Source organism: Neovison vison, chromosome 8, assembly GCF_020171115.1.
Source record: "Neovison vison isolate M4711 chromosome 8, ASM_NN_V1, whole genome shotgun sequence".
NCBI lineage: Eukaryota > Metazoa > Chordata > Mammalia > Carnivora > Mustelidae > Neogale > Neogale vison.
Genome location: NC_058098.1, coordinates 43,285,119 through 43,305,446, shown reverse-complemented (window position 1 = coordinate 43,305,446; position 20,328 = coordinate 43,285,119). Strand labels below are relative to the sequence as shown.

General features: G+C 39.9%; 1 protein-coding gene across 10 annotated transcripts in view; it reads left to right on the top strand.

Moving 5' to 3' along the window:
- DZANK1 (double zinc ribbon and ankyrin repeat domains 1) overlaps positions 1 to 20,328 on the top strand; it is a 62,523-nt gene that overhangs the window by 14,484 nt on the left and 27,711 nt on the right. For 9 of the 10 annotated variants that reach the window (XM_044263512.1, XM_044263511.1, XM_044263513.1 and 6 more), the window contains 5 exons: positions 1,541 to 1,655; positions 3,093 to 3,189; positions 4,172 to 4,296; positions 10,181 to 10,266; positions 17,801 to 17,918. In XM_044263512.1, coding sequence (XP_044119447.1) covers positions 1,541 to 1,655; positions 3,093 to 3,189; positions 4,172 to 4,296; positions 10,181 to 10,266; positions 17,801 to 17,918 — 541 coding nt within the window. Of the gene's footprint in view, positions 1 to 1,540; positions 1,660 to 3,092; positions 3,190 to 4,171; positions 4,297 to 10,180; positions 10,267 to 17,800; positions 17,919 to 20,328 lie in introns of all 10 variants that reach the window. The other variant, XM_044263519.1, reaches the window with a different exon arrangement.

The following is a 20,328-nucleotide window of genomic DNA, read 5'->3' as shown; positions in this document are numbered from 1 at the left end:
GAAATGGAAAAAGAGTTAAGTGCCTGGGCAGAATAGAATTCACACAGAATCATCTGTGTTCCAGCTGTGAGCTTTCGACACAAATTAGTGGGCATGAGAGTTAAAAATGTTAAATTTGATTCATGGTCATGATGATCATTGGAGGCTGTTGACTGTCCCCCAGTATCTGTGTTTTCCTTCTTCTAGAATGACAGAACCTATGATTTTTAGCTGGACACATGTTTGCCTGGAAGAAGGATATTTCCCAATCCTCCTTGCAACTGGCCAGAGCCAGGTGTGGCCAGTGAGATGTATGTGAAAGTGGTGTGTGCAACTTCTAGATTGTGCCCTTAAAGGGAAGAGGTGGGCCCTGCTTCCTGCTAGCTGGAATGTGGATGTGGTCAGCCATGTTGGCTCATGAAGACAAGTTCAAGGTCTTAGAGATGGAGTAATAAGAAAGAAACTTGACACCATGCACCCATCACCATGGCACCTCTGTACCAGCTCTGAGCTGATTACACCCTGTTGATTCTCTCTAGTTTAAGCCACTATTATTTTGATTTTGTGTTACAACAGCCAAGCCTATGTCCCAATATTCTAGGGACACAGCAGAAGCAAATGCCTACAGAGAACATAATCAAGAGTACAGGTGAACAAAAAAGGCTGACAATATCAAATGTTGATGAGTATGTGGAGAAATTGGAACCTTCAGATAATACTGGTAGGAATGTAAAATGGAACAACCATAGTTTAGCAGTTTCTAAAAAGTTAGAGATACACTTGACCCAGCAATTCCACTCCTGCATCTATTCAAGAGAAATGAAAACATGTCCACATGAAGACTGTCATGGGCTGGCCTTGGCCCATCAGTAACCAGTGTTGTGACTGGACTGGCCCTTGTGGTTCTTACCATGGTTGTAAGACATACTCAGCAGGAACCATCAGAAAACTCTCAGAGACAAGGTTTATTACTTATAAGTCCTGGAAATTATGTAACATACCAGGGACCACATAGCAAGATCACCAGTAGAGAGAATGTATGGGCCTGGGATGCTGCTTCTATTGGGGTTGAGGGTAGGGGCCTAGACTCTCTTGGTCTCACCCCTTATGGTTAATTTAAAACATAAGAGCAGGAATTTGAAGCTTGGGAAGACAAAAGCAAACAAACAAGGGGCCCAAATGGTAATTTATGGAACCCAACCAAGAAGTCTGGTGGGCGTGAGATGGGGTGGGGAGGTGGGGGTTGAAGATAGCAGTGACCTGGTTCTTTTTTTTTTTTTTTAAGATTTTATTTATTTATTTGACAGAGATCACAAGTAGGCAGAGAGGCAGGCAGAGAGAGAGGGGGGAAGTAGGCTCCCTGCTGATCAGAGAGCCTGATGCGGGGCTTGAGCCTAGGACCTGAGATCATGAACTGAGCCAAAGGCAGAGGTTTTAACCCACTGAGCCACCCAGGCACCCAGTGGCCTGGTTCTTTATTAAGTGGTGTGGCTGGCAGTGTGGTTATTCAAGAGGGCTATCTTTTTTTGGAAACTTCATGTAACACTTTTTCTATTTTCAGGGACTGCAGACAGAGTGGCGTTGTAACAAAGGTGTTTCAGGTGGGCTGTGAACCAGAGAATATAGTCTCTTCAGAAAACCATTTTGGAAATGTCCTCAAAGATTCTTCCAAGCAAGCAAGTACATGTAACACTTTCAGATGGTCACCAAATTCTTGGTTCCTTCTTTGTCAGTGATTCCATCTTCTCTTTCATTTCGTTGCCTGTGCTCATAGGTTCTTATAATTGTAGTCAGTAGCCACCACTATGAAGTGATTTTCCTCTTGTTAGTCAGTCCATCCTGCACATGTTCTGTCCTGCACTTTAAATTCCTCCCCAGCATTATGGCCCATGCTCCATTGTCTTCAGTGAACCCCGCTTACCTATTGAAGAAAGTGATCGGTTTCTGTCTTCAGTCATCCTTTCTCATTGTGTGACTCCCCTGTGTATTCCTCCAGCTAAACTACATTGTGTGTGCTATGTTCTGTCACTGCTCCCTTAGCTTCTGGACCTTCTCTTTTATAGTGCTTTGAATATGTGATTACTTTGCTCATCGTTTACCTTCCCCATGCAGAGTAAGTTCCAAGGTGGCAGAGAACACATCTGCCATACTCATAGCCTTGCACAGAGGAGGGCTGGAGAGGGCAGTGAGTGTATATTTGTTGAACAGATACATCAGACTAGTAGAAACCCTGTGTGACCATAGCTGTTGATTATGCTGAAATCTTCAACCCTGAAAAGCTCAAAACCTTTTCTCCGGAGGAGGAACCAGACTTACCTACAAGGGTGTTTCAAACTTCAGTCCCTGGGTTTGGGCACCAATGAGATAGATGCAAGGGCCAGAGGGTGGGCTAGCTCATGGTAAAGCAATCAACCAAAAAGTCTCAGTCATGGAGGTCTTGATGGGGATGACCAGAAGTTTGGGAGGGGATCCCTTCAGCTCCAGAATGGACCAGAGCCCAGAGAGGTGGCTATAGGACCAGAGCAGTGGGTGGAGGCCTAATGTGGGGCTCAAGTATGATGGGGGCAGGGATCTACCATGGGCAGGGGTATCCAGTAGAAGCAGAGCTTATTTGCCTCAGTAGATGCTCAGGCTTGAATCAGGCATAAGGGACTGAGTCCGGGGGAAGAAAGTCCATGGAGAAGAATATAAGTACTGTGCATGGGCAGGTAGTGTAGTTAAGTCCTATTTTGGCCTGACCCCCATCCTTTATTTGCCTCCTGGATCTGGTGGTCCCTTTGTTATTCCCCAGATTCCAATGATTGTAACATCCTGCCTTCATGTCCTGCTGCTGGCCTTGGCTGCTTAAATGGTGGAGCCTAATAGCCAGACATGCTGCCAGCCAACCGGCCCGGATACAAAGCCATGGGTTTCCAGAGTAAGATGAAACAAAGGTCATTTTGTAAAAACTACTAAACACTTTCGAGTAAGAAGGGCATGCTATGATATTGTCTCTACCTGGGAACTTTTCATTTTCACATTGCAAATGGGTGTAATCAAGTGATTGACATGCAACATATGTACATGACATCCAACATGTAATCAAGTGATTGACATAGGATTGTCATCCCTAGGAATTGAAAAATGGATTTGTTGAATCAAAACTGTGGAAGAAATACAAGAATGCTGAAAATAAACAGGATTGGAATCTTAACCTTAGAAAGTCTGCAGGTATGACATGGAAGGACGAAGATAAGGGTTAATATTCTAAACCACCATACGGGTTCATTGCTCATGTTCTTGACTGTAGAAGGGTTGGAATAAGAAATACTGGAATAGAAAAGTAAGATAATCTTAGTGCTATCCTTGCTAACAGCTTAAGACCAAGAGGGATCATCACAGAGTCCAACAAAGTGAAATTTGTTGACTTGTTGCAATGAGGGAGACCACACGGCAGAAGAAGTATGGGGCATCACACCAAACAAAGAAAAAGACAAGGTTATAAGCCTTGGGAGACAGATGGAGTCTGGATAAAATTGAAGTGAGAGCCAAGTTTTGACAGGCTCAAAGCAAAGCAGGGCTGCACGTGAGCTGGCACCATCAGATATGGATTGCAAAGGGAACCAGGGCTTTGTTCACTTTGGAAACTACAAAAATAAATGTGGAATGTTGTGTTCAGAGACAATTCTCTGATGCACTGCACTAAGGTTGGAAATCGAGGCTGCTGCTCTGTGTCAGAGTGACTTACGTCCTCCAGGCAAGAGTTGGATGGTTCATTCTTTCTGATAAGATTTTAACCAGCAAGATTTCTGATAATCTCTGGTTTTAGAGAACAAAGTTTCTTAGCAAGTAAGAAACAACAACCACTCAAAGAAGGGGGAGAGGAGCTGTTACGACATTTTACAGCTCCAGTGCGTCCTTGGGAGAAAAAGGGTTTCTTGCTCACCCTGCCATTGGATTGATCTATTTTCTCAGCCTGATGTGGTGTGTTGTAGAATGTAGCAGGGCAGATTTTTCTTTTCTCAGTCTGGGCTAATTTTTTTCTTTCCCGGTGCTAGTTCACGGAGTGGCAGCTTCTTTATATAATTGCTCCATCTAGTTAAAGATGTGATGACGGTGGTCCCTCAAAAGGTTTCCACCTATGAAGATGTATTTGCATGCTTACATATATAATTACAGATATTCACAGAATTTTTTTTTTAAATAATTGTAGATCTTGAAGTAGGTGAAAGAACTGACTCTAAAACATGGAAGGATCTTCGTTTCTCAGAGAGTCCACTGGAAATCCCACCTCACCATGAAGAATCAGGTTCTAGACCACCCACCCGCCAGTCTCAGGTAACTTCTAAAGAAAACCTTCATGGTACTAAATACCTCCTATATTTTTAATCTTCCCGTGAAATCCTTTTAAGGCAATGTCCCCTAGCCTTTTCACCATGTGCCAGGGACTGTTTCAGTGTTGGGAATATTGTGTTGGACAAGAAAGTCCCTGTACTCTGGAGCTTACATTTTATGCAGGGTGGGGGCATGAAGATAATAAACATGGAAGTCATCAACCAAAAATTTTAAAATAGTGGGAATGCCTGAGTGGCTTAGCTGCTTAAGTATCTGCCTTTGGCTCAGGTCATCCTAGGGTCCTGGGATTGAGTGCCACATCAGGCTCCCTGCTCAGCAGGAAACCTGCTCCTCCTTCTCCCTCTACCCCTCCCCCCAACTCGTGCACAATCTCTCTCTCTCTCTCAAATAAATAAATAAATAAATCCTTTAAAAAATGAATAAAATTCACCCACAAGTGATTCTAATGGACAGGCATGGTTGAGAATCACAAATACTAGGATCTTGAGGCCTATAGCAAGGAGTTTGAATTTTCTTCTCATTGTAAAGAAAATCTATTTGGAAGGTAAGACAAGATATCATTTGCATTTTTAAAAGTTTTTAAAGTTTTTTTTATCATTTGCATCAAAAATATGGAGATTAAGCTGTAGAGAAGTAAGAGGGGAGTAACATTTAGAAGGTTTTTACTCTAGGGGAGAGATGATAGTAGCTTGGACCAAGGTTGTAGAAGCGGTGGTGGTAGGAGGCATGGGAATCCAGACATGTTTTGGAGGAAGAGACACCAGGTTTGGCTGAAGGATCAGATGAATGGGATAAGGGACAGGGAGGATCCAAAGTTGACTCTGGTTTCTGGCCTGGGCGTCTAGAGATGGTGGTGGTATTAACTGAGATGGGGAAGATCAGGGAGGAGCAGGTATGAAAAGACTCATTACACATCCAGATGGAGGTCTTAAGTAGACCATTGGATGTGCAAGTTCAAACTCAGGGAAGAGGTCAGGGCCACAGATACATATTTAGAAATATTCAATAAAATTATGGTGTTTGAAGCTTGGGTCTGAATGAGATTACTTGCTGAGAGTGTACAGACGATGAAGGGCAGATGGCACAAGACAAAATCCTTGACTTAGGGGTTGAGCAGAGGAGGAAGAGCCTGAAAAGTAGGAATAAAGCCAAAGGGGAAAAAAAGTAGTGTCATAGAAGCCAAAAGAAGAAAGAGTTTCAAGGAGAAGTGGACATCTATGTCAAATGTCAAATTATCTATGTTTATGTCAAATTAGACAAGGATTGGGACTTGCCCATTGGATTTGATAAGATGGAGGTGATTTACAACCTAAATAAAAGCCCTGTCAATAATTTAATTACTGTATAATACAAAGATTCTCTCATACTAGTTGCCTACTACAACTATTCTAGCACTCTGGTTTTTCAATGTTTATAAAATTCAGTTTAGACTTAGGCATCTAAGGGCAAACCAGGAGCCCTTGCTTTCTTCCTCTAATTCTGAGTCCTAAGTAGAGTGTACCTGGAATCACACTGTCTATGCAGCCACAGCTGCTGCTGCTTTGCCTGTGATCCCAAGGCTGCTCATACTTAGCATCAAGTATAAAAAAAGCGTGACTCCCAACCCTGGTTGCCCAGAATCACCTGGGGGAACTTTAAATATATATGCCCTCCCAGCTACACCTTCCTGCAATCATTTTAGATCATCTGATCCCATAAGCCTGGGATGGAGTCCTGAAAGATTTTGGTGATCACCTCAGTCTGAGTATCCCTGACCTAGAAGACCAGCTATCCTCCCAAAGTCCAATCCTTTTCTTCATTTCCAGTCCCTAGTGCCGTATTGTATCTCAGTGGAACCTCCTGGGTTCTTCTGTCAGCCCACTGACTATACTTCCTGGCGAGTCACAAAGCCCAGACCAGAGGACCACAGATCTAGCAAGGCCTTCCTAGAAATCTCAGCAAACAAAAGGATACATGTCCCTGCAATAGAAGATTGCCCATCTCAGTCTCCTGAAAGAATGATTCCTTGGTTACCAAATGGACTAATGAGCACTCAACTCCTGTGAGCAGTGCTCACCAGTGCAGCCAGTGTAGTATATAAGAATACTGGTTTTGAGATAGAAAAATACCATTTTGAAGAACGAATGGTATATGACAAAATGCAATCATAACTTTTCAGAAAACATTCTCACATGACCATAATAATCTTTAATGTGTCCATAAAGAGTGATTTTCTTTGTGTATGAATATTTGGATTACCTTGCCCACCTACTCATTTATGAGTTGTTTAAAATGAGACAATATGTAAATATTCTAAGATTTAGAATCCCCAAAAACTAGGAACATGGGGATACATTTGGGGAATTTGACTAGAAGTCAGAAGTCCAAGGGGGCCAGAAAAGGACTGCAGAACATTTATCTTCCACTCTTTTCATTCCTCTTGGTAAGAGATTCTTATCAATATTCCAACTGAATCCCATCTAAAGTATATGTCAGCAAACATCAGAATTAATGATACTGGGTATTACAACATTTCAACGATACCACCAGGGAGACAAGATGTCTCTGAACTAAGTGTCTGACCTTAGGCACTGTTAGGGGCTATGCAGCAGAGTAAATGTAAAACCTAGGTTGAACATAAATGACAGCTAACACAGGGCTTTAGTTTCAGGGCATAAGAGCTGGAGGTTCTCTGGCAACATGGAATACCTGAGTCAGCTGAATGGGTTAGTTATCTCTACTAAGCTCCAGTCAACTATTGACAAGGAGGCCTACAGGCTTAGTGTTGCCACATCTCATGATTTTGGAAGAAAATCCAGAAACCTGCATGTTTATGTGCTATGATCTAATTTTAAATGTTAACAATTAAATCAGATTTTGAAATGCTGTGTGGACCAATATATATGGACCAAACAAAACTCAGTGGCGGTCCAGATTTGGTCAAGTAGACCACCACTTTGCAACAACTGATCTGTGCCATGATGTATCTGACACAAAAGCATCTCAGAACCTCTGATTGCTCCTCATTGCCTGAAGCATAAATTCTGGAGTCCTAAGCTCAGCCCACAGGTATTATAGTGGACAGGAACCCTTTTGGAGTCAGAGAGGCCTGAGTACATAAGATAGTTCACATATTGTTAACATGACTTCAAGCAAGTGACTCAAACTTTCTGAGCCTCAACATTTTCATCTCAGAAATGGGGATGATGATGATTATTATTATTTTTAGTTTCAGAGGCAGAGTTTAGTGACTCACAAGTTGGATATTACATTCCTCATCACATCACGTGCCCTCCTTAGTGCCCATCACCTGGTTACCCCATGTCCCTACCCACCTCCGTCCAAGAACAAATATTGTGAAAATGTCTTGTCTACCCAAAACAGTCTATTCATTCAATGCAATTCCTATCAAAATACCATCAATATTTTTCAAAGAGTTTTAACAAATAATCCTAAAATTTGTCTGGAATCAGAAAAGACCCCAAATAGCCAAAGGAATGTTGAAAAAGAAAACCAAAGCTAATAGCATCATAATTCCGGACTCCAAGGTCTATTACAAAGCTGTCATCATCAAGACAATATGCTACTGGCACAAAAACAGACACATAGATCAATGGAACAGAATAGAGAGCCCAGAAATAGACCTTCAACTCTTTGGTCAACTAATCTTTGACAAAGCAGGAAAGAATGTCCCCTGGAAAAAAGACAGTATCTTCAACAAATGGTGTTGGGAAAATTTGGACAGCCACATGCAGAAGAATGAAACTGGACCATTTCCTTACACCTTATACAAAGATAAACTCAAAATGGATTAAAGACCTCAGATTAAATCTGAGGGACACTTGAGTTGCTCAGTCAGTTAACACAGAGTTGTTTAAAATGAGCCTTCGGCTCAGGTGATGATCCCAGAGTCCTGGGATCAAGTGTCACATCAGGCTCCCTGCTCAGTGGGGAGGCTGCTGCTTTCTGCCTGCCGCTCCCCCTGTTTGTGCTCTCTCTCTCTGTCAAATAAATAAATAAAAATCTTAAAAAAAATAAGAAGACCTAACTCTGGGAAAGGAATCCTTGAAAATCCTAAAGGAGAACATAGGCAGCAATGTCTTTGACCTTGGCCTCAGCAACTTCTTGCTAGACATGTCTTCAAAGGCAAGGGAGATAAAAATGGGGATTATATGTGCCTCTTGGTGTGAGGCACTGAGATGGTCACTATATCATTTCTCTCATATTTGTGCCAAAATGCATATGTGAATCCAGTCATAACGAAACATCAGACAAAGCCAAATTGAAGGAGATTCTACAAATTAAATGACACGTTACTCTTCACACATGTCAAGATCATGAAAGATGCAAATAGACTGAGGAACAATTTCAGATTAAAGGAGACAAAAGAGACTTGAAAACTAAAGCACAGTGTGATACTGGACTGGATCCTAGACCAAGAAAAAAATATATAGTGTGAAGGACATCATTGGTGTGAACAATGACATTTGAAAAAAGAACTGGGGATTAGATAATCATATTGTGAGGCCATTAAATTTTCTGGTGTAAGAGGACATCATAGTTCTTAGGATGTGCACACTGAAGTATGTAGGGGCAGAAGGGCAAAGTAACTGCTGTTCATTCTCAAATGATTCAGGGACACACATATCCAGAGAAAGAGAAAGAGAAGGAAGGTGCACTGGGCAAAATGTTAACCTGAAAAACTGGTCAAGCTGGGTATCCAGGAGTTATTTGTATTCTCCTTGCAACTTTTCTATTAAATTCAAAATTATATCCAAAGAAACTATTACAAAAAATTATTTTTAAAAAGATTTTATTCATTTATTTGACAGAGAGAGACACAGCAAGAGGGAGAGGGAGAAGCAGGCCTCCTGCTGAGCAGGGAGCCCAACAGAGGGTTCACTCCCAGGACCCTGGGATCATGACCTGAGCCAAAGACAGACTCTTAATGACTGAGCCACCCAGGCGCCCCACAAAAAAATTTTAAATGAGGATAATATTACCCACCTCATAAGATCACTGTGAAATGTTGAGATAATGACAACATCATACCGTTTTAGCAGGTGTCAGACCCTTCCTAAATGATAGCTCCTCCCCTCTGTGTTCCTTCTCCAGCTACTCAGACTTCTAAATCATGTCACATCCCTGAGCCCCAGGATAAGCTAAGCACCGCCCTATCACTGTGCCTTTGCAAATGGGTTTCCTCTGCTTCTTATTCTCATTGTCCTGTGTCCATTTGACAACCTTTTTTTATTCTCCCAGACCAAGCTCAGGTGTTAGCACCCTGGGAAACCTTTCTCCCCTGAAGCAAGTGAATGTGATTATTTTGTCCTCTAGAGTCCCATGGGACTCAATACAAATGCATTACGACACTGAACCCACAGTGTTTCAGTATTTTGTGTGTACACCAGTTCAGCTCCTAAAGGGTAGGGACCATGTACTATCTATCTTTGTCCCCTCCCTGTGTTAAGCATAGTGCCTGATACAAAGAATGCTCAAATAAAAATATATCAAAATGAGTTAAATGTTTTCTCTGCATAGGTTCTTTTAGGTGAATTTTTGAATTGTTTCCCAGGGATGTAATCTTTGAGAAAAATGGAGGGCAGCTTAGGTTTTTAAATTCTAAACTCTGGGCTGTCTGATGATAGACTTGGATCTCTTCTTGTAAACTCTTGTTTCTAATGAAATATACATGTCTAATTATAATAACACCTTAATTTTTTTTAAATGTTGGGTCCTGGGGTAATCATTAACTTCTGACTCTCCCATCATGGTTCTTAAAAGATGAGTGCTGGATGTGATAAGACAACACATTAAAAAATTTTTTTAATGCAATTTTACTGTCCCAGAGCTTTTACTGTGATTTTATATGTATCCTTTATTGTAGTTCCCTAGTTTTGCTCACATAACTGGCCAGAAGAGTTTGACAAGCACAGAGATCATGAGAATTCAAAGAGAGACAGACTTTCTCAAGTAAGTATCACATTTTCTTTACTATTTCTTCAATTCTACTGAAGCATTGTCAAGAAAATTTAAGGATGAGGCATAAGAATGGTGTTTGCTCACCCAACTGTCTTTCATTAAATTATAAATTTTAAAAGTATACAATAAAACTGCACTTATTTCAAAAGTATAATTGACCCTTATGTATATCAGATCATTATGTACAATGCCAAGACATGGAAGCAACCAAGGTGTTCATCAATAGGCTAATGAATAGGGAAGATGCAGTATATTTATACAGTGGAATATTACATACCTATAAAAAAGGATAAGACCATGCCATTTGTGACAACATAGATAGACCTAGGGGATATAATGCTGAGTGAAATAAATCATGCTGAGAAAGACAAATAGCATATGATTTCACTCACGTGGAATCTAAAAAACAAGACAAATGAATAAACAAACAGAAGAACCAGACTTATAAATACAAAGAACAAACTAATGCTTGCTGGAGGGGAAGGCGTTGGAGGGATGGGCACAATGGGGAAGACAAGTGGGAGAAATAGACTTCCAGTTAGGGAATGAATAAGTTATAGGAATAAAAGCATAGGGAATATAGTGAGTGGTAATAACATTTATGGTGATAGACGGTAGCTATAGTTGGGGTGAGCATAGCATATAAAGAAATCTAACCACGGGGCGCCTGGGTGGCTCAGTGGGTTAAGCCGCTGCCTTCGGCTCGGGTCATGATCTCAGGGTCCTGGGATCGAGTCCCGCATGGGGCTCTCTGCTCAGCAGGGAGCCTGCTTCCTCCTCTCTCTCTCTGCCTGCCTCTCTGCCTACTTGTGAACTCTCTCTGTCAAATAAATAAATTAAAAAAAAAAAAAGAAATCTAACCACTAAAAAAAAAAAAAAAGAAGAAGAAAAGAAAGAAATCTAACCACTATGTTACATAACATTGTGTATCAACCCTACTCAAGTAAAAAAAATTTTAATTCATTTTGCAAAAAAAAGTGCAACTGACATGCATATAACCTTGAAACTATCACCATAATCAAGAAAATGAATAAGTCCATCACCTCCAAAAGTTTCTTGTACTGTACCCTTTTGGAATCCCTCCCTATCCCAAGGCAACTATTGATCTACTTCTATTTAAAAAGTACTTCCTAAACCCAAGACAGATCCCACCACAAGATTTTCCACTATGTTTTCTTCTAGAAATGTTATCTCTTATGATCCATATTTAATTATGGTGTGAGGTTATTCCAGTAGCGCTGACTGAAAAGATTGTCCTTTCCTTATTGATTACTTTTGGAATTTTGTGGCTCTGTTTCTGGACTCTGTATTCTGATCCACTGATGTTTGTCTATATTTACTACCACATTTTTTGATTACCATACCCTTATAATAAGTCTTAAAACTAAGTGTTATAAATTCTGCAACTTTGTTCTTCTTTTATAAAAATACTTTGGCTTTTCTCGGTACTTTGCATATTTTTAAAAGATTTTATTTACCCATTTGTCAAAGAGAGAGAGAAAGAGCATAAGCAGGGGGAGGGGCAGAGGGAGAAGCAGACTCACCGCTGAGCAAGGAGCCCGATGCAGGACTGGATCACAGGACCATGGAATCATGACCTGAGCCAAAGGCAGCCACCTAGCCCACCAAGCCATCCAGTCATCCTGATACTTTGCATTTTCAAACAGGTTTTAAAATCAAGTTCTCAACATCTACAAAATGTCTGCTAGAGTTTTGATTTGGATTGCATTTAGTTGATACATTAATTTAAGACTGATGTTATTAACAATTTTGAGCCTTTACAGTCCAGGAAAATGGGGTATCATCATTTATTTAGGTCTTTCTTAATTTCTTTCAGCAGTGTTGTGTAGTTTTCAGTGCTCAGGTTTCACATATCCTTTGTCAAATTGATTCCTAAGTATTTCATAATTTTTTGATGCTGTCATAAATGTTATTGCTTTTAAAATATAAATTTCTGATTTTTCATTGCTGGGATATTAAATGGATTTTTGTGTAGTGTTCTTATATCCTGGAATCTTACTCAACTCACTTATTCTTTTAGCTTTTTTGGTAGAGTCCATAGAATTATCTACATAGATGGTCAGGACACCTGTGAATATATTTTTTTAATTTTTTAAAGTTTATTTATTCAATCTCTACACCCAACATGGGGCTCAATCTCATGACCCTGAGATCGAGAGTCACATGCTCTTCTGACTGTGGCAGCCGGGCACCTCTCACCTGCAAATACAGGCAATTGTTTTATTTCTTCATTTTCTGTGTGGGTCCTTCCTTCCAGCATAAACTGATTTATTTGAAAGTTTTAAAACACACGATAAACTAGAGATTATCCTTACAATTAGCAATTTAGCTTTGTTAAAGACCAGGTAGGATTAGAGGGTAAGAAATGGTATTGGGTGGGGGTGCACCTGCCTTAGTCACAGTGCAATCAATTACGTATTAATTCAGCTCTTACATCCTGGGAGATAGAAGCTGGGGGATCCGTTATTTATCTACGGGGAGCTCTACACAAATTAGAGACTTCCAGACCTCCCCAGTGCCATCCTTCTCTACTCCTCAGGACCCTAAAGCCACCTAGATGGCACATTCTCTATGCATATATTCTTCCCTCCCTAAGGAACTCTGCAAGCCGAAACTGTCTGCCCTCTGCAGCTGGAACATACATGCACATCCCTTTTCTTTCTTTCTTTCTTTTTTTCTTGACTTGTTGTCTTGGCCAGAACTTCCAGTAAATTTAGAATAGAAGTGATGTGAGTGGACATTCTTTTTTTTTTTTTTTTAAAGATTATTTATTTATTTATTTATCAGAGAGAGAGAGAGGGCGAGAGAGCAAGCACAGGCAGACAGAATGGCAGGCAGAGGCAGAGGGAGAAGCAGGCTCCCCGCAGAGCAAGGAGCCCGATGCGGGACTTGATCCCAGGACGCTGGGATCATAACCTGAGCCGAAGGCAGCTGCTTAACCAACTGAGCCACCCAGGCGTCCCAAGAGTGGACATTCTTGCCTTATTCCTGAACATAGGGAGACATTCCATTTTTTATCATTAAATATGATACTGGCTAGAGATTCTTTTGTTGACCTTTCAGATTGAGGAAACTTTCTATTACTAGCTTGCTGAGAGTTTCTTTTTTAAAAATATTTTATTTATCTATCTGAAATAGAGAGAGAGAGAGAGGGAGAGGGAGAACCTGAGCTGGGGAAAGGGCAGAGAAAGAGGGAGAAGCAGACTCCCTGCTAAGCATGAAGCCTGATTCGGGGCTTGATCCCAGAATGCTGGGATCATGACCTGAGCAAGAGGCAGATGCTTAACTGACTGAGCCACCCAGGCACCCCTGATTTTCAAGTTTAAAAAATATATATATTTTATTTATTTATTTGACGGGGGTGGGCAGGGAACACACAAGTAGGCAGAGCAGCAGGCAGAGGGAGAGGGAGAAGCAGGCTCCCCACTGAGCAGAGAGCCCAATGCAGGGCTCAGTTCTAGGACCCTGAGATCATGACCTGAGTTGAAGGCAGATGCTTAACCACTCTGATCAGAGTCCAGAAACAGAGCCACAAAATTCCAAAAGTAATCAATAAGGAAAGGACTTTTCAGTCAGGTGCCCCTGATTTTTAAGTTTTAAATCACCCATGCATTTCTGAGATAAGTCTCACTTGAAATATTATTTATTTTATGTCATGTTTAATTTCATTTGCTAAAATATAAATAACTTTTGTGTATGTGTGCATGAAGGATATTGGTCTGTAATTTTCACACCTTACAGTGAAGATCTTTGTCTGATTTTAGTATTAGGATGATACTAAATGAGTTGGGAAGTATTCTCTTTCCTTTAATTTTCTGAGTTTGTGTAGAATTTGTATTATTTTTTCTTAGGTGTTTGGTAGGGTACACTAGTAAAGGCACTGGGGCCCAGAGTTTTAAGGAAGATTTTAAACTACATATTAAATTTGTTTAATAGGGGCACCTGGGTGGCTCAGTGGGTTAAAGCCTCTGCTTCGGCTCAGGTCATGATCCCGGGGTCCTGGGATCGAGCCCCACATTGGGCTCTCTGTTCCACGGGAAGCCTGCTTCCTCATCTCTCTCTCTGCCTGCCTCTCTGCCTACTTGTGATCTCTGTCTGTCAAATAAATAAATAAAAATCTTTTTAAAAATAAATAAATAAAATTTGTTTAATAAATATAAATCTTTTTAGGTTTATCTATTTCTTTTTTTAGTGAAACTTTGGTTTCATTTTCTTTTTTTTTTTTTTTAAGATTTATTTATTTGTTAGAGAGAAAAGGAGCAGGGGGCAGAGGGAGAGAGAATCTGAAGCAGACTGTACACTGAGTGTGGAGCTGGACACAGGGCTCGATCTCCTTACCCTGAGATCAGCACCTGAGCTGAAACCACGAGTCGTTTGCTCAACCAACTGCACCATCCAGACACCCCTCCTCTTCTTTTTCTAATTTCTTTAATGTGGAAGATGAAGTCATTTATTTGAAGCCTTTCTTCTTTCGAATATAGACATTTAGAACTCTGCATTTCCCCCTGAGTACTGTTAGCCCCAATGTCTTTTCATTTCATTTCATTTTTACTTTTAAATTTTTTTTAAGTAGACTCCATGCCCAATGTAGGGCTTGAACTCACGACCCTGAGATCAAGAGCTACACGCTCTACTGACTGAGCTAGATGCCCCTGTTGTGTTTTCATTTTAATTCAGTGTAAACTCTAACTGTCCTTGTTTCTTTTTTGACCCATGGGTTATTTTGAAAGTATTTGATTAAATTTCTAAATATTTGGGGATTTTCCTTATATCCTCTGATCTTTATTTCAAATTTAATTCCTTTTTGATCAGAGAACATATATGATTTGATTGGCTAATGTTCATGTATATTTGAAAAGAATGTGCATTTTGCTAGGGTGAGTATTCTGTAAATGTCAATTAGGTTAAGTTGGTTGATAGTATTGTTTAACTCTGTAACTTAATGATTGAGAAATCTATGTGACTATAATTATGAATTTGTCTACTTATCCTTGCTTTCTAGTGCTCGCTTCGGCAGCATATATACTTATCCTTGCTTTCTATTAGATTTTGCTTCATGTACTTTTAAGTTCTATTCTATGTCCTATTGCTGAGTTGACCCCTTCTTTAACCTTGGTGATACCCTTTGTTTAGAAATCTATTTTGAAAAAAAAAAAAAAGAAATCTATTTTGTCCGAAAAAAAAATCTATTTTGTTTGACATTAACATAGCTACTCCTGCTTTCTTCTGATTAGTGTTTGCATGGTCTAACTTTTTTCATCCTTTTACGTTTAACCTATTTGTTTTTCTTTAATTGTTTTAAATTTTTTAAAATTTAATTTATTTGTTAGAGAGAGAGATTGAGAGAGAGAGAGCGTGAGCGCACAGGCAGACAGAGTAGTAGGCAGAGAAAGAGGGAGAAGCAGGCTCCCTGCCAAGCAAGGAGCCCGAAGTGGTACTCCATCCCAGGACGCTGGGATCATGACCTGAGCCGAAGGCAGCTGCTTAACCAACTGAGCCACCTAGGCGTCCCTCTTTAAGTTTTCTTTCTTTCTTTCTTTCTTTTTTAAGCATCTAGTTGCTTTAATAACATTTTAATTGGGGTGTTAAGAGTTATATTCTGATAAAAAAAAGTTATATTCTGATGATTGATATGTTTGAATTTAAATCAACCATCATGCTTTTTGTTTTCTGTTCATCTTATCTGTTCTTTGTTGCCTTTTCTTTTTTTCTGCCATCTGTTGGATTAATTGGGTATGTTTCATGATTCCATTTTATTTTATATGCTTTGTTAGCTTATTAGCTGTAACTTTGTTTTTGGTGGTTGCTTTAGGGTTTCTAAAACATATTTGACTCATCACAGCCTATCCTGAAATAGGATTATGCCACCTTGTATAAAGCATAAGAACCTTATATCCTATACTTCTAGGAGCTCAGTAACAGTGGCCTTAGTGCCATTGTGGTTACGCATTTCACATCTACAAATACTATGAACCCCATAATACATTATTATATTTAAACATATTATACATATACATTATTAAATTATTACTTTTATTTGATATAATAATTATTTTTGAGGCCCTTTATACTCCTATTGTAGTAAATAAATAAAATCTACCATTTTAACAATTTTTAAGTGTACAGTTCTCTAGCATTAAGTACATCCACAGTGTTGTGCAACCATCACCAGCCATCCATTTCCAGAATTTTTTTGTCATTCCAAATGGAACTCAGTTCCCATTAAACAACAACTCCTTTACCTAATCCTTGCAGCCCCTGGTGACCTCTGTTCTCCTTTCTGTTTGTATGAATTTGCCTATTCTAGTTTCTTTATATAGTAGAATCAGACAGTATTTGTCCTTTTGTGTTTGACTTCTTTCATTTAGCATAATATCTTCAAAGTTCCCATGTTGTAGTATGTATCAGAATCTCATTCCATATTAAAGATGAAAAATACTCCATTATGTATACACCACCATTTGTTTCTCTGCTCGTCTGTTGATGGACACTTGAGTTGTTACCACATTTGATTATTGTAAATAACGCTGCTGTGAACACTGGTGTCCAAGTATCTGAGACCCTGATTTCAGTTCTTTTGAGTATTTACCTAGGACTGGAATTTTGATTTTATGGTAATTCTTGTCCAACACTTCGAGGAACTGCCAAACTGTTTCCCACAACAGCTGCCTCATTTTACCTTCCACCAGAAATGCACAAGGGTGTCACTTTCTCCACCAATACTTACTATTTTCTGTTTTTCTAATAGTCATCCTAATAGATATAAAGTGGATTTTCATTGGGGTTTTTGCTTTGCATTCCTAATGACAAGTGATCTTGAGAATGTTTTTCACATGTTTCTTGGCCATTTGTATATCTTCTTTGGTCAAGGAGTGGTTCTCCAGCATGCCAGGCAAGACCTGTCACTTAGGCTGAGCTCAGAGGTCAGGTGGGAAGTCAGAAAATTAGTGACACTTAATGACACTTAATGTAGACTTTGCTGGAATTCTCGAGGCTCACTGTCACACATGCCAAATCCAATGTGATAGGATGACTCAAGTGGGATCAAGACTGCTGATAAACTTCTGCCACAGTCAGGAAGTAAGGTAAGCCAGACCAGGTGAGGGGTACCAGTGGGTCCAGGTGGAAGGCCACTTTGTAATAGAAAGACCGGAGAAGCATCCCCTGTCTTGTTCCATAGACTTTGAGAGTGATCTGCTCTTTGTTTTTGTTTTCTTTTTTTTTTTCTTTAATAATTTATTTATTTGACAGAGACCACAAGTAGGCAGAGAGAGAGAGAGCGCAGGGGAAGCAGGCTCCCGGTGGAGCAGAGAGCCTAATGCGGGGCTCGATCCCAGGACCCTGGGATCATGACTTGAGCCAAAGCAGACGCCTTAACCCACTGAGCCACCCAGGCGCCCCTGTTTTTGTTTTTCTAAAATGTTTGAACACTTGGAGATTTTCGTCTAACTTCTTAATGTGAACCCATCAGAACATGGCCAATGAGGAACCTATTTTATTACAGATGTGCCCACTGCCTGGCCCCCCGCCCATCTGACCCCTTTGCTCGCTTCTGTCAAGAATGTGGCTCTCCTGTCCCACCCATATTTGGCTGTCGTCTCCCACCCCCAGAAGGAGCTCAGGTGAGCAGCAGAATCTTCAAAAACTTCTTTCTTTGGTTTATCTGATTTTTAGTAGCCACAGTAGCATAGTACCTGGCATTCATGATCCCCAAACATAAATACTTGTTGAAAAAATTACTGGCAGATTAATCTCTTATTGTCCAGTCTCTTACTTAAGAATGGAAAACCTTGTTTGCGATGCCATTTCTTTCAGTGGCCTTAAAAAAGCACAGGCTGAAAAGGATACTGAAATTTTACTGTTTCAGTGATATGTGCATGGATAAATATCTATGTCCTACTTGCATGATATCCAGTTTATAACCTGTGTACAGTAATATTTCTTTTCTAGAAATAAATGGAGAGAAGTGCTAATTACAAGTCTTTGTATCCTTAAGATACATCATTCTGTCCAAAGATGCTCTTGGTATAACCCATAGATGGATCAATTAAAAAATTTTGGCTGTTAATTATAGATAATAATTGGTACTAGCCTACTAAAGAGTTTGTAGTTAGAAAAGATACTCAACTTACTAAAAATCAAAACCTTTGCCAAAATGTGTTATCTTTTATGCATTTGAAACTTGGGGAGTTTTTTGGAGTAGGGTTTGCAAAATGAAATAAAAGGATCTATGATGTTGACTGAAAGATAACCATCTTTAAAAAGGTAGTCACTAAGAAAAAGCCACTAATTCAGTGAGTTTAAGTCTAGAGTTCTAGAATTGAGTTATATCTTCAAGCAAAGAGTGAGAATTTAAATAGATATCTTTTTTACAATTTATTCCAACATATTGCTCAAGATTGTTGTAGAAGTTAATTTAATTTACTATAAAATACCTTGAACTTCATAAAGAAGATAATACAGCAAATAAAACATGAACAGGTCTCAGCAGTTTGGATTTTCCCTGCTTATATTCATTCGTTGGTACAGTGTCAAAGATATTTTTTACTTGCCTGAAAACATATTTTCAAAGATTTTTATTATTTTAGAGAGAGAGATAATTTGAACAGGGGATGGGACCAGGGAGAGAGAGAAAGAAAGAATCCTAAGCAGACTCTGCCGAGCACAGAGCCCGATGTGGGGCTCCATCCCAGAACCCTGAGATAACAACACAAGTTGAAACCAAGAGTCAGTTGCTCAACCAACTGTGCAACCCAGGTGCCCTGGAAAACAGATTTTCAGAACTTTCTTTGTTCCTTTAGGGAAGAAAGGTCATCAAAGATTATACATATTTTATTTATTTATTTATTTATTTTTAAAGATTTTATTTACTTATTTGACACAGAGAGACATGACAAGTAGGCAGAGAAGCGGGCAGAGAGAGGGGGAAGCAGGCTCCCCACTGAGCAGAGAGCCTGATGTGGGGCTCAATCCCAGGACCCTGAGATCATGACCTGAGTCAAAGGCAGAGGCTTAACCCACTGAGCCACCCAGGCACCCCAATATTTTATTTATTTTTTAAAGATTTTATTTATTTATTTGACCAAGAGAGAGCACAAGCAGGGGGAGCAGCAGGCATAGAGGGAGAAGCAGACTCCCTGCTCAGCTTGATCGTAGGACCCTGGGATCATGACTTGAGCCAAAGGCAGACTTTAACCAACTGAGCCACCTAGGTGCCCTTGCTTTAAAATATGAATATTTTAAATTACAAACTTTGAAACATCTATATTGTCCCCAAAATAATATTTGTTAATATGCTATAATATATAAACAGATTTGGGGGCACCTGGGTGGCTCAGTGGGTTAAGCCTACTCCTAGGATCCTAGACCCCAAACACTTGGAGTCTTGTTAGACAGATGGAGAAGTGCACCTTAGCTCCAGATCCACCCTTCATTGCCCTGTCTCATGGGTCTTTGAGCTGGACCCTTTAAACTGTGCCAGCTAGCTAGATGTTAATTTTGTTAGTAGAGAAACATTGCTGCTGGAGGGACACTGCAGGATAATGGGCTTGGGTTTTCTTCCTGGTTCTGATATGCTTTCATCTCTTTGTACTCTGATGGTGCTCAACTAACCTGCAGGAACCCAGTTGTTTGCCAGCAAGTTTTAACAGCATGCCTGCACATGGCTCCCCAGAAGGAGATTTCCAAACAGGTTTCACTGGACCCAGTGTTTTGCTTTTTGCTTGCCAGTTCAAGTCTGCGTCACCCCAGTTAAACTTCTCTGCTACCCAATGGTCAACAGCCATACTCCTTTTCCTCCCCATTTATTTTTCTGTAATATATATTATATATATATCACAACTATATATGTTATAAACTGAAAATGCAGTGTTACATGATCTTATGTCATTTAAAGATGAGAAAAAATGTTTATGTACTCATTTATATTTACTCACATATTTATTAAGTCTGGTCTCTAATTTTTCATTTCTTTCCTGTGAACTCAGGTTATCATCTAGTGTCACTTATTTTCAGCCTGGTGGACTTCCTTTA